This window comes from Acanthaster planci, linkage group LG01 (genome assembly GCF_054643075.1).
Source record: "Acanthaster planci isolate LZ-2023a linkage group LG01, COTS_SCS, whole genome shotgun sequence".
Classification (NCBI taxonomy): Eukaryota; Metazoa; Echinodermata; class Asteroidea; order Valvatida; family Acanthasteridae; genus Acanthaster; species Acanthaster planci.
The window spans coordinates 10,719,390-10,745,883 of record NC_141777.1 but is presented as its reverse complement, the minus strand read 5'-3'; the positions used below and the strand labels follow the sequence as shown (position 1 = coordinate 10,745,883).

Here is a 26,494-nt window from a genome sequence, read left to right as displayed (position 1 = left end):
CTATCCCGACTAAAATTCTTGATGGCATCGGGAGAGATTACAGCCCCGAATTCGCTGTTTGCAAGAACAACTTAGGAATGAAACAAGAATGATTAAGTGCTAGGTACAAAGTGGAGGCCGAATCAAGCCGACTTCTTGCTATTTAATAAAACCCAACTGTTTCGATTTATGAAGGAAGCCAATTCGGCTTTAAAATCGGAAGTGTGCGAGACCGCCTTAAACAACGGGCCCGCTGTATGGCTCTTTCACACGACCAATAAGGAGAGACAAGGGGCGGATCCAGCGAAATTTGGGGGGAGGAGGGGCAAAGAATTCGAAGATAAACCAATGTGGTCTTTCAGAAAGAATGAGGCTAAATCTGGAGCTCTTTACCTTCTTCGGATAGAGGAAGAGAAGTGACACCCCCCAAAAAAGATCATTAACCTTCGTCTGGTTATGTTTTTTGAATTGACTATTGTTAAGGAGATGTGAACCCAGTTTCCGTCCCAGCTCCCATCAGTAAAGTGAGTCTGGCCCAGATCGCCGCGGAAAGCTTGGGCCACATTGTTCAAACATTTTCTTTCAACTATTAAGGCTACCCCCCCCCCCTGCACAGCAGAAAACCCCTCACTAACACAAAATGGCAAAACATTCGCTTTGGGCGAATGCTTAAGCGCTGGTAAGAAACATCAGTAAGTAAAGTATAGCGAGGTAGCACAGTCTTTGTCAAGTTCGGGCTCGCTTTATAGCTCCTCTGTGGAGATTTCTTGCAAGGAGCCAAAAGCACGATTACGGTTCCTTGTTATTTCTTTTCAAGCCAGGGGCCTTGTTCCAAAGAAAAGAGCGCGCTAACGAACTCGACCAATTAATCAATTGCCGTATCGTCGGTAAAGGTTTTTTTCAGATAGCCTTGCCCCGCTGTCCGGCATTTAGGAGTAAAACCCTAGTGAGATTTTCTCATGGTTAATTATTAAGGAAACAAATTATAACTCATACTTTGGGGGGAGGGGGCGGAAAGCTGGATTTTAAAGTGCCCCAACATTTCTGTACCAAACACAATGGTCTCTTAACATGGTGGACAGTTACGGTAGTAGTCTAACGAAGTTTGTATTTTATTAACCGCTATTCGTCTGCACTTGTGAGAGAAGAAACTTTCCCCTTCGTTTTAACCGACCGAATGCTCAGTTCGAGTCGACTGCATTGACTCCCCCAAGATATTTTTTTCTGTGACCTCCTGCTGTAATTTCTTTTCCCCGGAGCGTCTTTGCAGTATCCAGGCAAAATCGGAATTACTCGCAGGGGCTGTAAACCGGCCCATCGCCGGCGGACCTGCCCGAGATTAATAAGTGTGCGGACGGGCACTCCACTCTCGCCGGCCCCGGCATTTCAGGAGGGTCGAGGAAGGGACTCTACTTGCTCGGGCGGAGGGGACCAGTTCCTTGAAGCTTGAGAGCCCTGATTTGTGATGATCGCCCATCAAGGCCTTTAATTGGCCTTCTTAACCAAGAAGTATAATTTGTCAAAATTTGTCAGTTTGGTTAAAAGCCTGTACCTGCTGGCCGCCCTTCGCCGTTGAGTGGCGTCTTGCGGTCCAAACGTCTTGGCGGGTTGGACTTTGGATCCGGCCCCCCCTATATCGGCCCGTAATTTGTGTGCCCTCGCAATCTGTTCGGTAGACAGGGTGGATTTGAAAACAAACACGATTAATACGCGCGTCGGCTCGGGTATAGACTCCGCAGGAAAAAAAAACTGAAATCAGGACGACAACTTTTTTTTATGAAATTCCCCTTTCTTGAATGTGTTGACTTTTTATCTCGGATTAAAAGAATAAAATAATATGTTACGTCTTATTCGAGAAAAAGGTTTGTGATGAAAAAACCGCGGCCCGACAGTAAACATTACGAAAGGTGTTTTCATCTCGCTCCCTGGCGAGCCCTTTGCGTACAAAAATACAAATCACTTTTTATGATGATAAAATATCGGTCTTTTCTTTACTGTCTTTACTGGCTGTCCATGAAAAAGGCACAAATCACAACACAAAGGAAGCAAAGTCACACCTGTGAAGTATTTGAAGTTCTTAGTCCTCTGCAAAGTTGATTTTTACAATCCAAACAAACTCGATTTCTCGCTATGAACCATAAAACCAACTTCGAAAGCAAGGAACAGTCTGTGGTTTTTATTTCAAGAATTTTTGTCCATCTTTAATATTAAAGTTAATTCAAGCAACTCGAAAGCTATTTACGCTGGTAAGCTATCGGGCTAGCAATAGAAAACATATTCTTGGCAAAAAGACAGACTACTGAAAACGTTACAAGGACCGGAATCCATGCTTAGCGGGGACAGAAATTGCAGTTTGAGAGGAAAGAAGAGGCAATCTATACCATTAAGTAAAAAGACCATTTACCCGTGTCTTCCCAGAGTCCAGTTTTCGGCCACTCAGTCAATGGCGTTTTCATGAGTTTTCATCCTCAACTCTGACGGAAGCACTGGTGACATACCGTGTATGAAATGTTGGCGTTGTCGTTAAAAAAGACTGCAAGTCCCGTGGGCAACTTGCCTCGTGCCCGCCATGTCCCGCCATCGTAACGTAAATGCTCTCTATAAAAATACATGAATGGACTTATTCTGTGACAGGAATTCCACAACTTGATATCACAGAAGGGCCAGAGCATCACTGGAAAAAAGATATAATAATCTACTGCTGTAAGTTGGTGATACGCCACTATCCAAAAACCCAATTGGATAGAATAAATCACACTGTCAGGGAAATGGCACTTACAGCCATTTATATCTCTCTCCACAGCTTTCAGATTTTAGCAAAAAGGCAAAATGCAATCTGACCACTTACAGGCAAGAAACAAATCCGCGTTCGTCGTTGAAACCTGTATAATTGTTTTGAAGACAAAACTTAAACAATATGCATGAGTATATAGTTCAGCCTTTTCCTGAATCACAAATTTCTTCAACCTGTAAAGTGGCCTGCTGCCGTCTGTTGCGCGGATGTTCCGATATTCTTGTGTTCTTAGTAATTTCACTGATTTTATGGGATGGCTGGGTGTATTCAAATTGGAGAATGACAGAAATGTAATGAATGGTTTTAATCTTGGAAAGCGACATAATCAGTAGTAGAAACCATCGTTACTATCTTTCCTAACTATGCTAAAATAAATAAATTATAAAAAAATTCTCACTGCGACGATTCCCCAGCCTCGAAAAGACACACAATCTCCCACTCTTTCAGCAATGATCTTATCTCATTATCTGCATGGCAAATGTGTTAAATATATTGAAAATATTGGGAATTAATTCAAAATCTTAAAAAAAAAAAGTGGTGTCTGCAAGTGATCTTTATTATTTGCGGTTTGTTTTTTAATCTAGAGCAATGTTCTATCGATTTTTTTATTGTCTGAGTAATTCTACTCATCGTCAGAACTGACAATTGTCTTCTTCGGGAACACTGGTTGACACGGGTTATTGTTCTGACACAGTAGCGAGAGGGTTGCCTGATCCAGAAGCCGTAGTTCATCCGAAGACAGAGCGAACAGTGCCTTGCCTACCGCGGCCTCTAGGGTACCGACATTCGGCTCAGATTCCTCACCAGGCCGCTCGTCCCCCGGGCGGTTGCCTTCTGCAGGTCCACCGGTCTCTGGTGGGGATGCCGAGAGCGTACCAGACGCGGGCCTCAGTTTCCCCGGGGAGGATCCATCGTGGCTCGGGGAAGACTCGGGCGTGAGGATGCTGTCCGGCACACTGACATGGTGCACCCCACCCCTCCCGGAATCCGTCCACCAAATGAGCTCCTGCTGCCGTGGCAGCCCTGCCCAGGGGATTGCGTGCAGTTCGTTCTTGTTGGCTGTTTCACCGCGAATCACCACGGCGCCGTTGGAGCTCGGATGTCCATTAATATGCGGTTGGTGTGTCTCAGGAACCATGTAAGAACTGTCCAATCGGCGTTTTGTAGGAGGGCTGCTACAGGAGAAGCTACCTCCACACGGTGTGTAGTCTACTTCGGCTTTGTAAGGACCAGGGGACACTGAGACAGTCTCGCGGAAGGACCTCTTTCGGCCCTTCTCGGCCTCATTTGTGGACGGAAAGCACGGCTCCTGGTTCCTGTAAGCTGCCATGACTTGCCTCTTGGCTTTTAACCGCCGAGCCCACTCGAGGACCGCCCTCCTAAGGGCCGGACAAGGGTCGCTTCCGAGGGTGCCGGCGTCGATTGTCGGACCGCGCCGTGACGCGACAAAGTCGACCCCGCCCCTGTCCGCAAGGCACTCCTTGCGGGAGCACGAGGGACGCAATGACTGCACGGTCCTTGCAGGCCCAACTAATACGGACGAATAAGGCCCGTAACTCCCAGACCCATGATAAATGTCCCTCCTGGCGAGGTGACGGGAACCCCCGGTAACTGACGTATCCCATCCTCCACTCGCCATCTTCTCCTGGCATGCTGAGTTGTTAACAAATGGGGTTCCTTGGTAGTAGCAGCCGCCACCGTCATACCCCCACTCGGCGCTCCCCCTTCGGTCGTCCAGATACTGGTACGGGATGGTCTCCCCCTGGTACGGCTGCCCCGTCCGCTGTGTCTGACCTCCGAGGCCTTCGTATCCATACGCCGGCGAGGAGTCGGCGGGGCAAGCGGGTGCCGCCTCCGGTCGCTGGTAGGTGTCCGGCCAGGGTGACGGAACATCATCTCCTGCGCTGCAGCTGAACCTCTCGCTTGAACCCGAGGCCGAAGCGGGGCTCGGTGAAACGAGACAAGAGGCAGACCGGCGGGCGAGGGATTCATGAAGGGCCTGCGACTCGTACATAGCGATCTCGTCTTCTCTATAGAAAAAGAAAATATTTATGAGACAAAACCCACAAAAATGAATAGTTTTTTTTCTCCGTGAAGACCTACATCACCATTGCCTGTAAACACGAGGATATGGATTTACATTAAGATGCTTTCTTGCCAGATTTCTTTGTTCCCCATTGCATTTCCTTTGAGAGGAATTCTGCTGGAATCGAAACGTCAGGCCCTCCATCTTTTAAGTATATCTCAGTTTTCCCAGTCAGTGAGCAGTTTGCGACATTGGTTTTTAGTTTGAGTGCTGGTCCGAAATTAGCGTTGGGGTAATGATATCATAATGAATGACTTCACATCATATCATTTTGATATTTACCACAACAGAGAATGAATCACCTTCAATGCCCCCCAAGAGCTCGTCCATTCATTAATTTGATTAATTTGGTAAAGGAATACTTTTAGCTATGTGCAAAGCACTGGCTTTTGTTTTGACATCAAAGGTCTTCAGTTATTCATGACAGCAGAAATACGAATGATTTATCAGTGCAAAACACCCTTAAAGATGGCACCTCGAGGACGGTGTTGGAATTTATAGTTTTAACTTACTTAACCCTTATTTTCAGATTACATTTTCTAAACACTGTGTATTCATAATTACGGTGAAATGGCCAACAAATTAGGTGCGTACAGTCAGGGTTTGGTTTTCCCATTGCAAAATTGAATCTTCACCCCACGTTCAAACCATTTTCACCTTTCTACTTTTGCTTCTATATTTCAGCGTGCCGGGTTTGCTTTTAAAATCTCCATTCCGTTGCAACCTGCCACTCTACTACCGCGGTTACGCTATACTACTAACAAGAAAGCTCACCTGATAACCAGGTTTTGACACATGATGACAGCGGCGTGGTTGACCGTGCTGTCCCGGTCGAGCCACGCCGTCACGCTAACAGTCAGCCAACCCGAGTCCTTCCGTAGCAGCCGTAGGATGAAGGCGCAACGGCTGGCGGCCGTCCCGATGCTGGGCTGAAGCACTGCTCCGAAAACGGGAAAAGACGAGGCAAAACAGAGAAACAGGGTCAGTGGAGTGACGCTGCAATGGTCTTTACACGAGCTCTTAGCGCAGAAAACTCAACCGTCAGACCTGGCGTGGTTCGATACCCGCTCAGTGTTTTTATTCGCGCAGATCATGACATTATGGCACTCTGTGGCTGGCCAATCTGCACCATTTTGTGCACGTTATATACCAGACCAACAGCTAAAAAAGAATTTCCTCCTGCAATCATTTTAAAAAACTGTCTGTAACAGTCTTTTTTTTTTCAAGCTGAAAGATGCAGTCGCGCATACCGCAAATGGGAAAACCTTCACAACTCGGTCCCAACGACAAGAAGACTACCGGTATACAGCACTGCAATGCGCCACATACCGCAAAACAATCTGTGGCTACTTCCTTGCATAAGATTCAACTGCGTCATGTGTCTTTATTTTTGTTACATCAAATCACCAACGAAGTGCCCCTGGAGGAAGTAGCAGTTCATCGAGGGGGACAGACATGGGGAAAAGCCCCATTTTACGATTTGAATGCACCCTTTTCCTTATTGTCATTAAAGCCAAGTTATCGGGTTTAACGAAAAGTTGCGTTGGGGGAAATCAGTATTGGGGCCAAGAAAACAGTACATGCTTGTGAAAGTATTCTCTGACAAAGAAAAATGACAGTTGTCATGACATTTAGTGTAGAACTGTATTTTCATCATCTTTTAAAATGTAGTCAAGTGCCTTCCAAAATGCAAGGTTCTTGTGTAAAGGTCTAAATGCAGGAATATCTCTCCTAATTTTCTTTGGCATTTCAAAAAATTGGCCGATCAAACACAGAGAGGGAGAGAGAGATCCACGTGGATCTTTTAAGAAAAGAAAAGGGAAGGACAAAACTAACAAAAGTTGCCCATGATTGTCTTCTGACTTTGCACCTTGACACTTTCTTTAATCGGGGAAATGCAAAAGTACTTTTTTTTGGCTCGTTTTCAACTTTTACTTGCTCTTTTCAAGCCACTTCAACTCGCCCAGCTTCAGAGCGTTTCAGAGGTCACTGTAATAACACGCGCTCCCTGGACTTAATCTCTCAGCAATGTCCTCGTCAAAACAGCCAAATCCGTATTCCGTATTTTTCAACGTGGATGGGTATTTCCCTTCGTAGCTCAAGAATCCTGCCACCTACCCCAATATACCCAGTTATCCCAGTCAAATATCCTAATGTTTGTCCTATTACGGCTTGATTGGTTATTTTTTTCTTCCCGGAAATTTATACTGGCTCTGACGTTTCGGGGTACAGTATCCCGTTTGTCGTTTGGGTTGCAGGAAATGTACTGAAATAATTCCTTTCCTTGAAGTTGTCTTTGCGGGAATAACCACAGCTTATAATATCGGCATAACTCCGCATTTATGTTGTGGAGCGCACGTGCCGTTTACAGTCCCCTTGAGCAAACTACAGCAAAATTTATGACCGTGGATATACGAACTTGGAATAGGTAATATACAGGTTATCTTGTCTGGCACAAACATAGTTAATACATATTTTGTTCATGTCGGAATAAATCATTCTGGTACATTTAGGGGGCTTCACCTACGACTGACTGAAGATGTGCCAAAACCGAATCGATTTGGCGCTAACTGAATGACGCAATGTCTGTTCTGGACGTGTCAGCAAATAAGATCTGTTTACAAACAAACGGAACGCAATAAAAAACGGGGGGGCGGTGTCAAGAAAAGAGTCAGTAGCGTCAGAAAAGCCGTCCGCATGCGTACATTTTGAAACGAATTTGGCCACATTCCTGATGAATTTGAACGCGGAGACCTTGAAGTATGTACATTATGGTCCCCATAAAGTGTTCACGATAGCGAAAGTTCAAACACGCCAACCCTACAAAACCTGGAAAGAAAAGTTTGGAAATGGTCCTTCACTGCATGTACTCTCTCCCTTGAATACTCTACAGCTGGATGTAATTTCAAACTTGAACAAAATTTATATATTAGCTAAAAAAAAACCACAAGCCGTAAATCACATATCGAGAACACGCAAATATCTTGTCGCTTTTGACTCAGGAATGTAACTTGGGGATTGAGTCGGGCTGTGAGCTTCAACCCGGTCCCTGGAGTGGAAGAAAACATGATGACATTCGTTACCTGGTTCCACCTTTAATCCGTTCAATTGTCTACAGATGAACTTCATGATTTCCAATGCAATAGCTTCTTTTACGAGCAATAAGTTATCCAAATGTCATCAACTGATTTCTGTCCCCTCACGACCACTAGTTTGATCCTGAAATATTCACGGTATTAAGACTTGTGAGTCTTCGGAATTCGATGCCCTTTAACAACCACATGCTAACAACTGCCCACTAGTCCAGCGAACATCCAAATATCCGCCTATGGTGATAAATTATGTATACACCACGGCACTGGATTCCTCGCTAAAATAACACTACGCAAATAATTCAAGTGCAATGAAGTCGGCTGCCTCTGTGAGCTTTTCAAGAGATCTGAACAGGATTGTGATTCAAATACTGAATACTCCCCATACTGAATAACAGTGATGTATCCCGAGGGCGATGGTGGGGTAGGTAATTTGTTGCCCAAGACATGTTACCGTTTAGGAATGCAGATCGCCAACACTTTCAAATTGGTACTTGCACCTTCCTGAGAGAGCTAGAGATAATTGTTTACGTTTGAAAAATCGACCATTGTTTTTAAAAAAAAATGGTTACCCCCATCCACCTTAATCCCGGATAAGCCACTGTTGGCTCTGCAGAAGTAACATACCTGTGTCTATTAGGTCTACTTCAGCAAACGAAGAATCCGAAGATTCCTACTCACGACAAAAACGACAGAGTAACAGTTTTGGTTTGAATCGCTCGTCTGCTTACCAGGGCTTGGGTTTCAGTTTTTCTTGACTTACTTTGTTGGTGATGTTTCCTGGCCGTTTCGATGTAGTCCGGATGTACGATTGCGTACCAGGACATCCCACACACCTCGCTTACTTCATAGCCCAGGTGGAAAAACACGCTGAGGTGCACAAACAAAACGAAATCGAAAATGGAATTTTTTTTTTGTTCGTATTCCGGTCATCGCTGTTGACTATAAATAACTGAACGGGTAAAGGTTCGACCAAAGCGAAAGTGAGTTACAACGGGCACATTTCAAGCACCCATCATTCTGGTGTATTTTTCTACATCCCTGTTTTTTACTTGCACGTGGCACTCACATTCTGGTGCACAGAAATTGATGTCATCTGTATGGATAGAATGTATCGCAGGTTACCGATGGCTTTATGAGAAAGTAGGGCGACCGTTTCCAAATCAATAATTGATATTACCTGCAGTTTGAGCCTTCTTAAAATGCCATCTTGTTTATTTCAAAATTCTTGCTTCAAAGTGCCTAAGTTTATAATGCCAAATTTTAACGAAGCAGGGTTCGCCTGCCCTTTAACTGCGACAATCGATTCAGGAGAATGTTGAAGATAAATTCCGAGGTTTGGTTCCCTAACCTGAATAAAGACCACCCGACATCCCTTGACAGACTGTAGGTCACGCGCTAAATGGAGCAGTAACCCGCAAGCTTCCATCGCGTATCTAGGCCATTAATTCCGAAACTCTGTACCTTTGATTTAGAACAAATATGCCTCAAACTGGAATTTTCACCGTCCACGAAAGCCACGGCGAGCCTTTTGCTGTCTCATACCAGCTAACCTCTGATGAGTGTAAATCGAAAATATAACTGGGGGAAAATTCTTACCGGATTGGCCACATTGATGATATTAAAGATTATGATAATCACAATGGGGCAAAATCTGTTGTCAGGCTGGGAAGACAGGCCACAAGACACGCACTAACATAATGTATAGTTAGTGATTAAAAGGCGTGAATCAAGGGCATCCCCGCAGGTGCTTAAAGTCAGGAGATGTCTACATCGTCAACACGTATCAGAGTCAACTTCAGATAGACTGACGAAAATGATCCGAATTGATACAATAAAAATGTCTGCAGACATTACTGTTCTACATTCCATGATTGTCAATGATGTGCATGATTCTGTTAAGTCAGCAACTGTTCACGTGTTTGGCTTTCTCCATCCAGAAGTAGAAATGGGTAGGCCAAACATTAAGGGTAAAGATGGTTGTTGTTTTTATCGTTTGCGCCAGTGTATACTCCGCAGGGAGCTATGATGGTTTTCAGGGGTTTTTTTTGTTTGTTGCCCGGTGAGCATGAAGCGCCTCGTATCCTCTGGTAATTTGCTCATTTTCATTTTGTCCGTTCAACTTTAAAGAACAGTTTACTTCAAATTCGTCCCTAAAATTCACGACCTTTCACATCCCCCAATGTTTAATTTCGTCTTTGGTCGCTCATTTCTGCACCTTGTTCAAACACTTTCATACAATTACCATATTTTTTCGTGAATGTCAATTATTTTGTTTTCGTCGTCCGCGATTGCTGAAAGCAACGATGAATGAAACAGTTTCGTCATTTTGGACCATTTACGATTGTGTACTATTTTCGGTATTTGTAAGTTTCATCTGTTCATTTCTTCTTCATATTGATTTTAGGTGTGTGTGCGTCATTTTGGAGTTCACTGTTGGCATAGGTCTCTGACTTCAAAATAAACAAAATTACACGTTTTCTTTCCATACTTGTTAACTGTGTCTATTTAGTTCTTCGACGATTTTGTGCGTTAGCAAATGGAAGAAGTCCGTGAATGGGCAAATGAAAGTATATAAACTTTCCATGTCATGCAAGAACTAAATAGGCCTATGCTTATTAAAAGCAAAATGTATTCATATTTTCATATCTTTCACAAACAGCTGATTTGGTTCTTCTTGTGCTTCTGATTGGTTGTCCAACCTTCAAAATCATTGGGTGAGACGAATTCCACCGAAATCTAACGGAATCGAACGGACAAATGTTCGAAAAGATAGACCACTGAACCTGACTGTGGAATGACCAGTGGCTAATTTCATTACAGCATTTGCGTGTTCTAGTCTTTAGATAAATTCGAAGTTAGTCGTATAAATTTCAGTGACAAAATTTATAAAAATGTCTTTATTTTGTGAAAACAGACCGAGAGATTTAACACTGCATGTGTAGTCTGTTCTCAGGGAGGCGAGGCGTCTCGTATAAGCCAGGGTGAATGCACAGCTATGTCCCTCAACATTCGCAAAATGTTAAAAAAAAAAGAGAGAGAGAGAGAATGCCTGTGGATTGTGCATCAACAACCCCAACCCGAAACAACGACGACTCCCGCCTTTTCTAAACAACACGCCATTTTCTGTTGGAATGTGATATCATACCTTACACATTTAGGTGGAAACTGCGGCTGGAACAAAGGTCTAGGTTAAAGGTGTCAATGGCAAAACAATATAAACTTAACCACCACCCCCCAAAAAAAATGAGTTTGTTCTTTTGATTTTCAACCAAAAGGGCGTGAGAGGGACACTTCCAAAATAAATCTATCCAAGCAGTAAACTTCTTCATTAAAGATGCACTTCCAGATCCACTGGGTTATACAGAAGGCATATATCATTAAAGAGGTATTTTACGAAGACTTCACAATCAAGTTGTAGGTCTAGGGGTACCGCGTGCGTTGTCGTTCTTTGTTCACCATGGAAGGAAGACGCCGTGTAACGTTTGACCTGTCGGTCAGAATTTTATAACTATGGGGGCACACCACAGATTCATGTTTCGATGGAACCATTACACAGGAACATGCAGGAAACAGATTCCAGCATCAGGGGATAATTTTTATAATGCATCAATTAGCACAACACGCGGCGGGGGTGGTGTCACATACTGCGTTTGTTTGCATGATAGTGGGTTAGGTTTCGAGGTTGCATGGCTCTGTCAGCCTATGATTATCAGTTGATTTCATGTACTCGTGTTGAGTGCACTGTACGGCCGGTGCAGAGATGGAAACGGCTTGAAACTGACACCAAAAATGTACACCCGCTGGGATGCCAGTCATCCATAGCTGTTGGCAGATACTCGACTTGGCAAGTAAAAGTGATGACTCGTTATACAGACTCGGCCATCTTATTCTTACATCGACGGTCGGTATATACCAACGGCACGTGTGCACTTGAAGATTTGACTTTCATTCGGCATGGACAACTCGTAACTGTTGGGCCGCACCGTGGTTTGCAGTTCTTGTTTGAACAGTGTTTTCAATTTCTTAATGATTCCACTAAATTGTAGTTTGTGAATTTTGGCTGTCGTAGTTCCTTATGGGTCGGCGCATCTTTTCCTTTCCTTGCGTGCCAATGCATGAGGAGGATAGTCCGTCTGGACTTTACACCGGCGGAGATAATCCCCTTCTGTATCCCCAGGCAATCCCTCGTGGAGGTCACTGTAGCGACAAGGCCCTCGACCAATCGCTGTAGGCATAGTCATAGGCCTACCAGCGTGTCTAAGATGACCTCACAGAGTTTGAAGTCAGATCTGATTGGCCACAACGCAGGGTCAAATAAAATTTGCATGGATGTAGACGGAGGCTGATCCGGAGTGTTTTCCAGCAAAAGTACTGATACCAAGATTTAAGATTTCTATACTGAGCTATGAAAATGCCAATCACAAAAGGGTTAAAAGAAAAGAAGAACATTCAAGCCATTCTGACAACCTAACTCATGGTGGTTAAAGGCAAAAACCGCGGTTTGAATAACAAACTCCAGAGCAAGTTATAGATCTGTCATCAGATTCACCCAGAGTCGTCAGCGCATTCTTAAGCATCGGCATGAATACGACTTTGTTACATACTCACTTGGATGAGGCGTCGTACAGCACCATGTCCATGCCGTGCTCGGTGGTGAACATGGAGGTCTTAAGGGGCACCATCTCGTCCGAGATCGGTGTGAGGGTCTCCACGGGGCTGCAGACGGCGGTGAACACGGGCTCAACCTGGTTCCAGCTGTAACAGCAGCCCGACCAAAGGATCCTAAACCGGCCTTTAATGCGGACCATCTACACGGAATTCATACCACAATACAAGTCTAATTATGTGGAGTGAAACTGAGCAAATTAAAGTTACCTGCAGCGGCAATTTCTACGGATACAAGAGGTCGAGCACATGCGCATTTGCCTCATGAGTTCGAAGTTCCATATTAGAAGAACGACCATACCAGCATTCTTGCAAACAAATTACGGGCTTCAGTATCGAGTGTTGACCATGTCATGTCCAGCAAATTTCAGATTAAAAAAGTAACATCCATTCCGAACACAATAACAGGCACAATCTTACTTCCTGAAGCCTTTATTGTTTCCTTTGTTGTGTCTGATATTTCGTATACGATTGGCTCTCCAAAATAAAACAAAACTTCCGAGGGGACAGATCTTCAGTAGCAATAGACAATTAGTACATGATTCTGTCATCGAACAAAAAAAGGATGTCAAGTATTCTTTCTTCCGCGGTAACATGATAAACAAAGTGATGCCCGGAACTGTGCTGCAAAGGGACAACGCAGGGGCATGTTATAACATAGGCACGATTGGCCTTTGTCTTCGGTTCACTTTAAAGGCGAGTGTCCAAGCGAAGAATTAGGCCCATTTGAGTGGATTACTGGGGAAAAGTACGATTCGGCCTTCCGAAAAATGAGATTGTGGGCATAAAAGAGCACACAGAAACAAATGAAGAACATGTTCAATTTCCGTTAATTCTCACCACAAATTACGCGTGTTCGACTTCATTGGACCACTAAGATCGTTTAACAACGCAGTCATGCGACCGGTATTGTTGATTCGTCGAATTATTGGCCACGTTCAATTTTAATTCAACGGAGGGTGAAAACTGCAGTTACCCAAAACTGGGTATTGCTGACCCAACACCGAGGGAAAGAATCAATTCCTGGTTCATCTTATATCTCAAAATGGGTTAATTGAACCTGTTTTGTTGCTTAGTGACCAGGAAATTGATTGAGTTGAGAAGAGTCAAAGTTTGGGTCACAACTTAACCTGGGCTTTTGTCACAATAGTTGAAAATTTAGAACTGAAAAAGAAAGAAAGAGAGGCCGTTCAGCGCGCAAAACGGGCGACATCCTATTCAGTCTTTTAGCCTTGCATAAAATCAACCATGGAGATGTCAGTTTCAATGGAACTTGGCATGCATATTCAGATATTTGTAGTTCACTGCCCTAAACGTGTCGGCCCGGGAAAAGCACACAGTATTTGGCTGGCCTGTCTTGGAATAAATGGGCGAGAACGGGTATGCTTGATTTTCATCAAACTGGTGTCTAAATGACTGTAAGACATTATTGGGGGAAAAAACGCCTGAAGAGCTCGGCACGAATAAGGGGCGTTGCTAGAGGGGGTCGGGGAGTCAACCCCTCCCATTGATTAGTTTTGTCGGCAAAATCATGGTCTCACGGTTGGCAAAATAAAAAAACGAAGAACGACGAATGAAGAGGAAAGGAAGGGGGATACAGTACACTCATTTTGCGTTACAGCCTGTTGGCAAGTTTCATATGGCACCCCCCCCATTAAAATGGTCTAGCGACATCCGGGGGGGGGGCACAGTCCACACCCGGCTTTTATTTACGGTTTTCATTTTCGAATTAATTCAATCTCATGGGCACTGGCCTACCTTGTTGTCAGTGCAGTGATCCTTACGGCGCATGTTGCGCGATGTGTTCATACGGCAGAAGAAAGTCCTTTCGTCATCTGCGAACAGAAGAAAAAATTTCGAAAAGCATTGCTGTTATAGCGGAGGAGTTTATCAAAGGCAACGGAAAGGGAAGAGTTAAAAACTGCAAAGCAATGGCGTTGCCAAGGGCGGCGTAGGATGCATGACAGAGTTCAACAGGCTTGAGTATCAGTGAGCAAAATCGGGACACTGATTGCAGCAAAAGAGGGACGTTTTCCTCAAAAAAAATTCAAACTGGGAACCAAAAAAAATTACCTTTTTCACCGGTTTGTTGCTCCTTTATTTTCACAGCCTAATTTGTTTTAAAAAAAAGAGTCGAAAATCGCTGTAGACGAACAATCAAAACCTCAAAATTGAACCAAACCGACCCACATAGGAACACCAGTACATTCAGTAATGCAATATCCATACCATTGCCGTATACTTGCAACAGTCAAGGCATACGAGGGTCAAGTTTGACCAGTGACCATAAATAAAACCATTGGTCGATATTGCCTGGTGCCCAGGATTATTCTGTACCGGTATGTGTTACCAGGGGAAATCGGCAGTGGTCGGCAAACGGGTCGAGCATGGTCAGGAAGTGGTTAACTTAACCTACCGTATGGTTATGACAGCACAGTTTCGACATTCAGGTTATCAAACTGATTGACCTTCCCCTGCCTCTCCAGTGATTTCTTTTTCAAACTCTTTCAAACCAATGCTGAAGCAATTTTCACCCTTTAGAAAGCGTCCATGTTTCAGGGAAACGCAAAAGTGAGTCGAGTTTGACGTCACGAAACGTATTCAAGAAAATTCGCTTGTCTGGTCGCTAGCTGGGAAAAAAATGAGTGCAGGAAAGAACTTATCCGGCTGCGACGAGACGAAATTCGACAAATCAAACAACAAAGCCTTCTCGAAACAAGACGTTGGGTTAAGGTTTTGTTCATTTCAGCGCGTGTCCACAACCCAATTACACATAATTGAATTGTCGCAACATGATAAATTACCCAGGCGCCACTAGAATGGGAAAAGACTGAGTCCCAAATCTGTCCACGGTGTGATTAAAAAAATTCGCTTCTCCTTTTTTTTTTTCTTCCTTGAACCGCTGGAGGGAAGGGATTGCAAGAAACCGATCCGCCCACAATCCAGGTAAATCCTCTTAACTGTATCAATATCCAAGATAATATTTGTAATTACGAGATGACCGTTTTTCCAACCTATCAATTGCCAAAACACCTACAGGATAAACTTGATGTCTCCGAACATGATACTATTATTCGCGTATAGATTGGAAACAGCAGCCGAATCTATCTTTTTTTAATATATAATCAGGTGTACTTTTAGCCAACGGCTCTTTCATTTCTGGAGAGCAAAAAAGAGGTGAGTGAAATGTTTCTAAATTGAAAGGGAAACAAATCAAAATGAACCACGTTTTCCACCGTGTTCTGGCCAAAAAAGGAGAGTCCCTCGTAACAGTTCTTGGTAAAATGGTTGTATCCGGGTCTGCCTTTGAGAAATAGCACCGCTATTTGTTTTCCATTCTTCACAAGTAAATCGGGACTTAATTGGCCCGGGCGCTGGCGATTAGACGGCCTAAGCCCAGCCGTTGCCGGCAAGTGGCGTAAATTTGTCACATCCCCCTCGCCCTGCTCTCTGGCCATCTGGTGGACTGAACACTTTCTCGTCTCCGCCACCCGCTTGTTGGCAAACCCATAAACGGTTACGCGCTGGAGAGAAAAAAAGGGAAAAGAGGGAACAGAAGAACGACGATCCGCAAACACTGAGTCTCCGACTCGCTGCCACCGAGGGTTTGAAAAAAACCGACACCATACACGTTCGCCATCCCTCAGGACGGCCAGGATTATAGATAGCAAAACGCACCCAAAAGCCGGTTTTCCCTCTTATTAAAGACAAAAAAATAAACTCGCGCGCGATCAGTCGACGTGCAAATATTTGGATCAAGCCGGGGCAGAAACCGGGAAAGTCCCGGCGTGAGGCGGGGGCCTTAGATGTCGTGACAGACAAGCTTATTGTGGGTATTGGAGGAGGTAGAAACCATCATCTTTTCTCTAAGCCCGGTGATAAAAACCACTAATCATGGTGAATTGGCTTCCAAATAATTTTTAAACAAAGAAAAAAAGAACGCAGGCAGCTCGGAAGAATTGCGCGCAATACCACTATTAATTAGCCACAGAATTTTTCCGTTTAATCACGGATGTATTCGCCAGACGGCTAGGGTATGGGATTGAGGGTGAGTATTAGTGGGCGGAAAAAGGTCGGGAGTCATCCACGACATCGACTCCCGGCGAATGAGGACGACGGAGTGATTTTTATGTTCTCCGAAAGTAAGGGAAACTGCATTTCATGCATGGAAGTGCAACAGCCACTGATAACGAAAAACGTCGCCGACTGAAAATCGTCAATTAGTGTTTTTCGACAACAATAACCGTTCAGTCTTTCGCTCCCCACAACTTTATTCGAAACAATTATTTCAATTTACTCTAAAACGAAAGTTAGGACCTACATCGGCGTGGGGGGGGGTTATAGCGGAGCCAACTCATCGTGGTTTCCGATGTACAGTTCAGCAAACATGTTACTTATTAGGTCAGGGATTCATTTCGTGACGTAGATTTTCAAATGTATATTTTGCACCAGTGTTGGGAAAAGTTGGAAACTGGTTTTAAGGTAGAGCAAATTGGAGAAGACTACTTTTAATCCAGGAAAACTTAAAATAGCAATACATCATAAAAAGATAATTGGAGTTTATATTTTAAACGATTCCTTGTGTCATTATAATGTTTTCCTTTAACATTCCCTGTTCCTGTTTCCGCCCAACAAAGCCCTATATCTGACAAAATCTAGAGACATTTTCACATTTCGGCATTGTTTACCAATAATGCTAACCGAAAACTGCATCACTCTTGAGAAAATTGACAGCCAGCTGTTCGATACCGGAAGGATCAATCATTCACCTGAGTGGTATTCGGCTTCGGTACCGCCACAACTAGAGCCCACCGCCATTTGGCCTCGGACGATGGCGTGATCTCTGGGATCGATTACTTCGTACAAGTCGCCACCTGTCGACAAAAGCTCCACCTGTGAACGTGAGAAAGATGGCGAAGTTGATGGTTAACAAGCTCAATCAAATTTGTGGGCATGTTTTTTAAAAAGGTGGAAATTGAAGACCGTCTTTTTCGTAAAATTTAGTACACGTTGATTATGTTTTGTGACGACAGTCATGCAGACCAAAAGAGTACACATGGCTTTGGATATTATTTCTTTCTTTACTCAGGGTAAAGACTGGTGAAAACTGGTCAATAAAGTAACGAGCACAAGTAATTTGTAAGAAAATCGAAAGTTTACTGTAAAAAACAAATTAGAAAATCGGTAATCATTGATATCATATATCCAAGAACAATTATAAACACAAGTAGAGGTAAAAATAACAAAACTCACACGCATATCAAACTCCCAAAATAAGATTAGTTGACACTTATACTTTTAACATTAAAATGCGAAAACCGAAATAAATACTAGACTGAAAAGTAAAACAATACGCCTACATCAACACAGAGGTAAAGAAAATGTAAAGAAATGTAGCCGAAATGTTGAAAAGTGTCATTAATACAAGTAATTAAGAAGTTCGGTTAAAAAAAACAGGAAAGGGTTGGTTTACACTGATTGGCCTGGATACTGAGCATGTTCACCACAGTGACTGAGAGTGTCCCATCGTGGGAGCGTGTTTATTCTGTCTATAGTGAACCGACATTGAAGAGATCAGTCACACGTGTTGGAGACATGAATCTCATATTGAAAGAGGGAGTCTTTTTGTCATAAAATTACTTTCGTCGGTATCACACAAGTCATGTTTAAAAAGCTTTATAAAGTCGAGGACACATTAATGAACGATTCTGCAAACGAGTCTGCCGAATGTTCGTGTAGAAATGGCTTACTCCACAACCCCCACCCACATATTACATACCCCCCTCCACATACTGAATTCATTTTTATTACCATGGAGTGTCCGAGGTAATCCGTGACGTTTTCCGATATGTACAGCAGTTTCCCTTGTCGTGTCATGACCAGTAGAAATCCGTGCAGCGCCTGTACGATGGACAAGAGGACATGAGACAATCAGGCGCACTTACAGTGACAGCCAACTCCTCAAGACAGAAGTTGTATTTTGACAACGTCTGATTTCATGATTAAGCATCGTGAAGTTCAGAGCAACGATTAGTAATAAATGGGTGGAAGGGGCTTGAAGGGGGGCTTGAACAACAACGCATGTAATCGCCCGACTTGGTTGGCTTTAGGTGATCACATTAGACATTTTGACAATTAACATGTCGTCTTAGAGTTTACCCATAGAATGAGTCTTCCAAATCTGTCCACTTGAGGCAACGGTGTATGGGTCCAGAACCAAATTTTGTGGCCTTTGTTTTTAGAACAACAATATGAGGATTTTTTAGGACTTTTTCTTGGGTGGTGCTAAATTTGGGGACTTTTTACACGTTTGGGAGGGAAGGAAATTGGAAAGGTCAAAATAAATCTGAACTTCCCTCGTTATAAAAAGGATGATGACAACCATGCACTTTCCCCTCTCCGGATTTGCCAGTGACCTGGAGATGGTTTCAATGATTTTGACAGACACTATGAATATGATACTGTATGCTACACGGCAGATTTCGTCATATTCTCGCATGCCTTGGTATGTTCAATCACCGGCATTTTGTCAGGGGCACCATTAGGGACGTCAGTGTCCAAGATACTCCGCCCCCCCCTGCAGTGAAAGTTGATCAAGGTTCACATCGTTTCATGAGACAAAAGAGTCAACGAATTAGCTTCCAAAATTGTAAGAAGCAGACTCCCTTCTGCATCGCATTTGCCTATCAGACGGCCGCTCTCCGCATCAGACGTCACATTCTCGTTAATAGATTTATGGCAGAAGGCATATCAGTGAAACATATTCTGGTCGTTATCAACAAGAAATATGCCTGAATAGTTCAGCCAAGCCACGGTGTATAGTAAACGGAAATTTCTCTCCGAAATAGTACGACTTCTTTCTAAAATTCCTCCGCTGATAACATTGATCTACGAGCGGAATACGAGGCCACCTTTAAATTAAAGCACTGTTCCAGCGCGCAGGTTTTAATTCCGCAAAGTTTGGAGATCACTCATTACACTTAGAGCAATAACTCCGTTTATGCCGCGTCATCCGCGTCCCAGCGAGCCTGCCGCTCGGCACTGGCCGAGGATAGAGCTGGCACGGCCCCGGTGTACGGGGATCGGGATATGATTGATGGTCGCGTCTCTCGCTAATACCCTCCCGTACTTTGTTCCGCACGTAAAATTGCTTTCTCCCTCCCCGTTCTTACGGGGGGGCCGGGTCTACTCCTTGTGTATGATCAGTTTGCCAATAATCATCAAGACTCTCCTCGTCCGGGTCTCTCTCTCTGTCTATTCGCCATACGCACACGGTATGCCCCGAGCCGGTCTTGCGATCCGGCAGCGCGGGGGGGGGGGCGACTAGGACGGTACTCCCACAAATTAAATTGAATTAATCGAGTGTAATACCTCAGGGGAAATTTCGTTCAAGCGTATCGTTTATGATTTCCTTTCAGATACACTGATGGTAACCTATCTAGTCTTCTGTTTTTCATATTTTTTTTGGGCAAGTGGTTGTCAGTGTGTGTTTTTTTCTTGCGCTGGAGATCTTTGGCGGTGACATCAACATCATCTCGGACCCTCGCATGCCCATAGGGTATGATGGGAGTCTATAGCCGGACCGTGTCGGGTGGGTGGAAGGTAATAGGGCCGCTAGGGTAATTATAGACATCAAAGTTGCATCGGGAGATCAGATTATTAGGAGATTTAGCGTCATCTGAAACTTCCTGAAGGAGGTAGGCAAAGAGTATAAGGAGTTTTTGATTTCTTCAAAGCTGGTTCAGTGCCATCACAAAGAGATAGTTTGCCCCATTGGCCGAGTTAATATCGTGCGGTTGAACTGTCTGCCAGCAAACAGCGCCAGCGCCGTTCTCTAACGTACAGAACCGGTATGGTCGTCAATAGTGAAACCTTTCGAAAGACAGTCATGTTTGGGCCGACTCACGTGTGCACATACGGCCACCCTGTTCCGCTCGTGCACCAGCATTCCGATCATCTTTGTTATTTGCTCTTTCCCTTGTTAACTTTCTTGCCTTAAATAAGTTGACGCGGCGTCCTATGCTACTGTGATAAATCACCAAAATTAAAAATAGGTTAGGTGTCGGTCTCAGATCTAGGAATGACACGCAAGTTGACTGCAGTGTGCAGAGGGTGAAGGGAGGCATTGATAGTCGTACGTGTCTGGAATCCTCCCCTATAGGGGAGGATACAGACAGTTTGCACTGGGCGCCCTCACTGAGGGCAGTCTTGGTCATTTAAAGTATGCAGCAAACGGACGAGTGAAGTGAACACTCGTGCGTATCACTGGCCGAGTTCGGACGGCATGTTCCCGTCTGTTCACGAACAGCTCTATTTGTTGTTGGTGGGTCGGCCGCTCGAACGCCGGGAACAAACAACCGGTTATCGCTGGTAGTTAGTGACAAGCAACATGTATGCAACATGGCGGCGTCCATGTAGGCTACGTTATTCGAGAGTTAATGTTTGGATGGGTTGAATTCTTTTCTATATAAACAGGAACAATCATTTCTGTGTTACGGAAAATAATTGATGTTAATTTTGCAAAACTTCCCATTGTCCATGGCTTTGGAAGCCATCTCTCTACTTTTTGCAGCTGTTCAAAAATCGAAATCTCACGAGTTTTTCCGTGTGTTCCTGTAAAACCCTGACGAGGAGGTGGTGTGTGATCCTGTTCCGAGTACAGTGTTCTTGAGTCGTATTCTCGCGGTTCGAGCGCGAGAACAAGAAGCCCGTGTCAAGAACGGACCGCCCAAACTCGACCACTGAGTAACGAAGTTACCGATGGCGCCCTGTGCCAGCTCTCTACAATTTTCCTCTGTAACGTACCCACCTGCATTTTGAACCTGCCCAGGCTTTACAAGATTTTAAAGCGATGCTCAGACGCACGGTTTTCACAAGAGTGTTGCGCTTTTCAGTGATCATACACATGTACCACAAATACTGATTGCCTTGCAGACATTTACAAGCTCAGCAGAATGGAGCCCTGTGTGACAGAAGGTGCAAACTGCGTCTTTTTAGCCTATTGAAAAAAAACAATTGATTTATGTGATTTCGTGTGTGATAATAAGCCTTAATAATAAAAAAAATGAATAAATTCTGGTACACTGAGCTCTTTAAATTCACTTGAATATAACAATTTGCATTCTCGATACTAAAGACGTTGTTGCTATACCTCGTGATTCAGGTATGCTTTTGCTTAGTAACACAAGGGCGCGGCATGGCACCAACATACCTGTTTTCAATGGAAAAGAAGGGCACAAAGGAACAAGTCTATTCGAGATGGTGGTCGCCATGCGAAAGCTTGCCCTGAATCACGAGGCAAAGCGATGGTGTCTGGAGAATTCAAATTGTTATGTTTATGTGTAATCAGATACGGTAACTCAGTGTACAAGATTTTATTCATATTTGACACGAAACAGGCTTATTGAGACCAATGCTTTTTAGGCCTGGAATATAATTGTGCCTTTAATCTTCATGCCTGGCTGGATGTACTAGCGTGGTAAATACATGCGAATGTACAAATGCGGAGCGGGTCAACGATACACATCGAGCCCGCAACCTCGTCGAATTTACGGCACCGATGGGCCAAATGTTTCCTTTTTTCTACCCATCAACTCCACGTTCCCAGAGAAGCCACAATCTAAGTCTGTGTCCTGTTCGGAATTCTCAAAGTATGGGCGACACAAGCTATATTAAGTCATGTCGTTTAAGTCTTAAGCTTCAGTTTCAGTACAACATTAACATTATGTGGGAGTGACCTTAATTTCCCCCCCCCCCCCAATCTCGAATATATTTCACAGCTGGGTGGGCTGAAATTCAGCTTGCAAAATGAGGGCGCTCTTTATTTTGTACAAGTGGAATAACAGCCTGGAGGGCTTTCTAAATCACGGCCTTGGACTTTACTTTCTGGAAATTTTTTCTCCAGAGTTGAGACCCTTCAAACTCAACGCAGCTACGGAAAAGTTCAGTTGTCTACGATGACGCCATATTTAGAGACAACCGAAAATGTTGTGCCGCTAGCGCGTTCGTACCATAGAGCTATGTTACCTGCTCACAGCAGAAGCACGTTATGTTGGCAAGATAAAACTTGTTTTGCCTCGAGTATCTGTGTTTAACGACAAGAATTTACTTCTCAAAGACACAATTTTTTTTTAACTTGTCAATAATGTGTTCTGTTTTTCTAGTTGTCAGTGTCACTTCATTATGCACTGCACATTTAGCTCTGTATAAAGAAACTGGTAAAGATAACATACTTTCAATGCGAATCAACCGGCTGTGATCTGGAGTTACACGCTCGTTTATTTGGCATGGATGTAGCCATTAGACTGTGGCTTTCATAGGCATACTTGCCCTTCCTGGCCGCAATATCTTACACAATAGACTGGGTATACGCTGTGCAGTTTCCTCTGAGCAAATGGTTTGTTACCAGTCTTGAGAAAAGGCTAGTCTTCAAGCCTCGTGAAATGTGGAATTCTACTTCCTTTGAGAAACTACTCCTCCTCAGCCACGATTACAGCCTTTGTTCAAGTCTAGTTAACCCTGCGCGCGTTGTTTAAAAAAGCGCTTCCTGGCCCTGTCAGAGCGATTTACACGAAACCTCGTACATCGATCAGGGCCGATAGACTTAGTACAAAATGTCGCCATTTATCAACCACTTTACCAAAATAGGCACACCAGTGCACTCCTCTAGGAAAACCGTTTTATCCACATTTCCAAAAAGCAAGGAAATTGTAAATGGATAAGAAATACAGACCGTGGGGCGAATGTTTTATTCATAGCTATATTCATGCCTATAAATGAACAGACCGGATGGAAGTTATAAGGCAGTAATCGGCACTTGGTGCCACCCTGCATTAGTGTAAAAGGGAGGACATGTGCGACCGCCTGGAAACGGGTGACACAGATGGTATCGAAGTACGGTCGAAAGGGAGGGGATTTCACGACTCGTCCCTCTTTTCGAATGCCTTTTGCTGGAGATCTCTAGTAAGAGAACGGCCCACCCAGCCCTCGAATGACTGGGGAGAATAGGATTCGGCAGAGGATGCACCCCCGGCACAATGAACACCCCTCGTCAACGTGTCTCCGATGTTCAATTCATTAGGGAGATGAATTCATCGAAATGAATCCGAATGCCGGTTAACTCATCATCGATTATACCGCGGACGGGGAGCAGAGACACCGACAACGGAGACCACAGCAATCTGCCGTATACTGTGCTGGACGAAGACAGCAAAGCTTAGCCAACGAGAAAAAGTGGCGCACTGGCCCATGACGGCCTATTCACCACCACCCTCAGCAGACGAGAGAAAAATCCACGCACCCATCCCGGAGATGACGACGATAATGAAAGCGAATTTTCCGGAGGCTTTATTGGGGGGGGGGGGCGGGGGGAAGGGGGAGCCCGAGGCAATGCATGGCTTATGGAAACATGATGGCAGCGGTAGTGCGTGACGGACGTGGAGATGAGACGAAGGCCTTAGTCCGTTCAGTTTCATTAATGATACAATCAATTACTGCGTGTCCTATCCGCGAATAACCTACGGTATGTCAAGGGCTAGTTTAAAGGAAGCTGTTCATCCCCGGCGACTGCTGTGTTATGCTTGGAGCAGTGTTGACGCTCGCGAATACTTTATTCTCCATACAGCAAATGATGCTTGGACCAATCTTTTTCTATGGCAAAGCACACGACCCAACGTTCTGAAACGAAGTTTAAATGATAGAACCCTGGTTTTGAGATTTCCTTTCAGTTTGTAGTTAAATTTTCTGTTTTTTTGTAGATTCAAGGTTTTCTTAAGTACAGTGTTAAAAAGTCAAAGCAAAGCCTTTTGTTTCTGTATTGCAGTCATGACGGCATTTTAACTTTGCTATATACAAAACAGGATCATACCAAACAATTATATTAGCCATAACGTAATAAGACATTTCCTCTTCAGTTCATTATTCCTGACAAATTAAGATCCAACATTGGGGTGCATAAAGACTCGTACCCTTGCGGTAAACGGGAAAAATGTGAGAAACCAGGAACCTGTGATTTCGAGACGACTTGTGTGTAAGTGTCCATGTTTCTAGTTTCTTTCTTCTTTTCTTTTTCCCCTTTGTGGTTCATTGATCGTATTCTGTTTGATGAATTCGAAAAAATTACTTTGATGGGCCCAATGATCATTGTTACAAAATGTGGCTCTTGAGAAACCCTCCCTTCCTGATGCCTCAAAGTGCGTAGTCCATGTTGTTGGCTATACAGGGTTACGTGTTCGAAAAATACTACACATTGAAGCACTGAAGACCATTAGGGTTGGACGTTACGCTTTGAACACAAAGTGCACGCTCGTACAGTTTTCAAAAATCACTGTCACATCGCCCTGTCTCCCAGCAAACCTGAGGCTTGCAGTTGGTGGTTCGAATCCCCCGGGGTCTTCATCATGGGTTTCATGTTGGTCCTGCTACATGCACGCCGCTGAAAAAAAATCACATTATTAAACAGTATACCATAGCCAAGTCGGCAAACCCTGTTTCTACGATTGTCCTGAAATCCAGATAGAGGGCCTTATCAGGTATTCCGTAGGCCCCAGGCACCATCGTTCGGTAGGCCATATGTACCAGTGATCCACAGGTCCTGTTCACTTCGCCCTAGGATAGGTACAGCCACCAATTTCACAAAATATAGGTGTATATCTCTGGAGCCTCGTATTTTGTGCTACTTCTCCCTTGCGTACTCTGTGAACAGACACTTTTAAATTTGAATCTTCCCGCAAATCGAAAATTTACAGAGCGAGATCGGAGACACTGACATTATTCTTTTGCGTGCACATGGATAGTGGGGATCGTGTTTTATGGTACAAATATTCAGTAATTTACGCTAATTTCTTCGGCCCTAAAACTGTTCGTAAGCCCAAGGCATCTTTCTCTCACCCAAGAGCCGCAGCTTAGGAGCTGCCCCATCCCATCTGAATCTGAACCGTCGAGTGGGAGGGTTGGCAGCAGGATCAGGTTAAAAGTGGTTGACTATTTTAGAAAATGCTAACCGCCTTCTCCAATGATTTTCGATACTGAAGGAGTCTCACAATTTTTCTGGATCCCTTGGTGGCCATGTCATACACATTTCGCCGAAAACACAGTATAAAGCTCCAACCAATCCAATCCTTTGCCCGGCTCCCGAAAATAAGCATTCGTTGTAGCTGTTTAAACGGCTACATTAATAAACCTTATACGATCGGCCGACTCCAAGTTGTTCATCGTTGCTTTGGACATTGCACTGCACAGTTTGTCAAAATAATATTGCACAACTGGAAATCAAAGTTTAAAATGGACATATACAGTAGCTGCTTACTTGTGTGAAATCAAACGGCGAGGTATCATCCCAGCTTGGCAATGGTGGCAGCACATTTTGCTCTGCAATCGTTAAATGAAAAGTTGAAGAAAAAAAGTCATTACAAAATTTGAGACGATTTTCGTCTGGTTTGGTCCAGAATTCTCGTTCATATAGCATACCAGCATCAAACTGCAAAAACTGTGGTGTTTAAAAGCATGTTTTTGGCGTTATCAGATGACCACACCATAGGATGTTACTTTAACACCGCTGGTGTTACTTTGCACACCTATAAGTGTTACAGGGCACTGGTGTTAAAAGTAACACCAAATAACACCATACGTTTTAAAACCAGTGAAAAGTGTTGGTGTAGTCCTCTAATAATACCGGGGGTGTTAAATTTAACACCCAGTTTTTGCAGTGTATGAGCATTGGTCAGTGGCAATTAGATACGGGAAGGGGGGGCTCGTATCTCACTATTTAATTGAATTGATTTTATCTATGACTATGATGTTCGAATGTGAGTACACAAACGATAAAATATTGATTAAATTATTGTTAACTTCTGGCACAAAAGCCATTTTGGTGCT

General features: G+C 44.0%; 1 protein-coding gene across 2 annotated transcripts; it reads right to left on the bottom strand.

Moving 5' to 3' along the window:
* Nucleotides 1-1,531: 1,531 nt before the first annotated feature.
* On the bottom strand, nt 1,532-25,982 carry LOC110981396 (uncharacterized). 2 transcript variants are annotated; one of them, XR_015424671.1, is made up of 9 exons: nt 25,926-25,982; nt 18,431-18,520; nt 17,389-17,512; nt 14,378-14,454; nt 12,563-12,762; nt 8,715-8,821; nt 5,634-5,796; nt 2,384-4,803; nt 1,532-1,644 (listed from the first exon to the last, which is right to left on the bottom strand). XR_015424671.1 is itself a non-coding variant. In XM_022238938.2 (8 exons), the coding sequence occupies exons 2-8, from the start codon at nt 18,494-18,496 to the stop codon at nt 3,396-3,398; spliced, it is 2,145 nt and encodes a 714-aa protein (XP_022094630.2). In that variant the 5' UTR covers nt 18,497-18,520; nt 25,926-25,982; the 3' UTR covers nt 1,774-3,395. The 2 variants fall into 2 exon arrangements, 1 of the variants encoding a protein (XP_022094630.2); XM_022238938.2 differs by lacking the exon at nt 1,532-1,644 and having other exon boundaries at nt 1,774-4,803.
* Between the last annotated feature and the right edge of the window lie 512 nt (nt 25,983-26,494).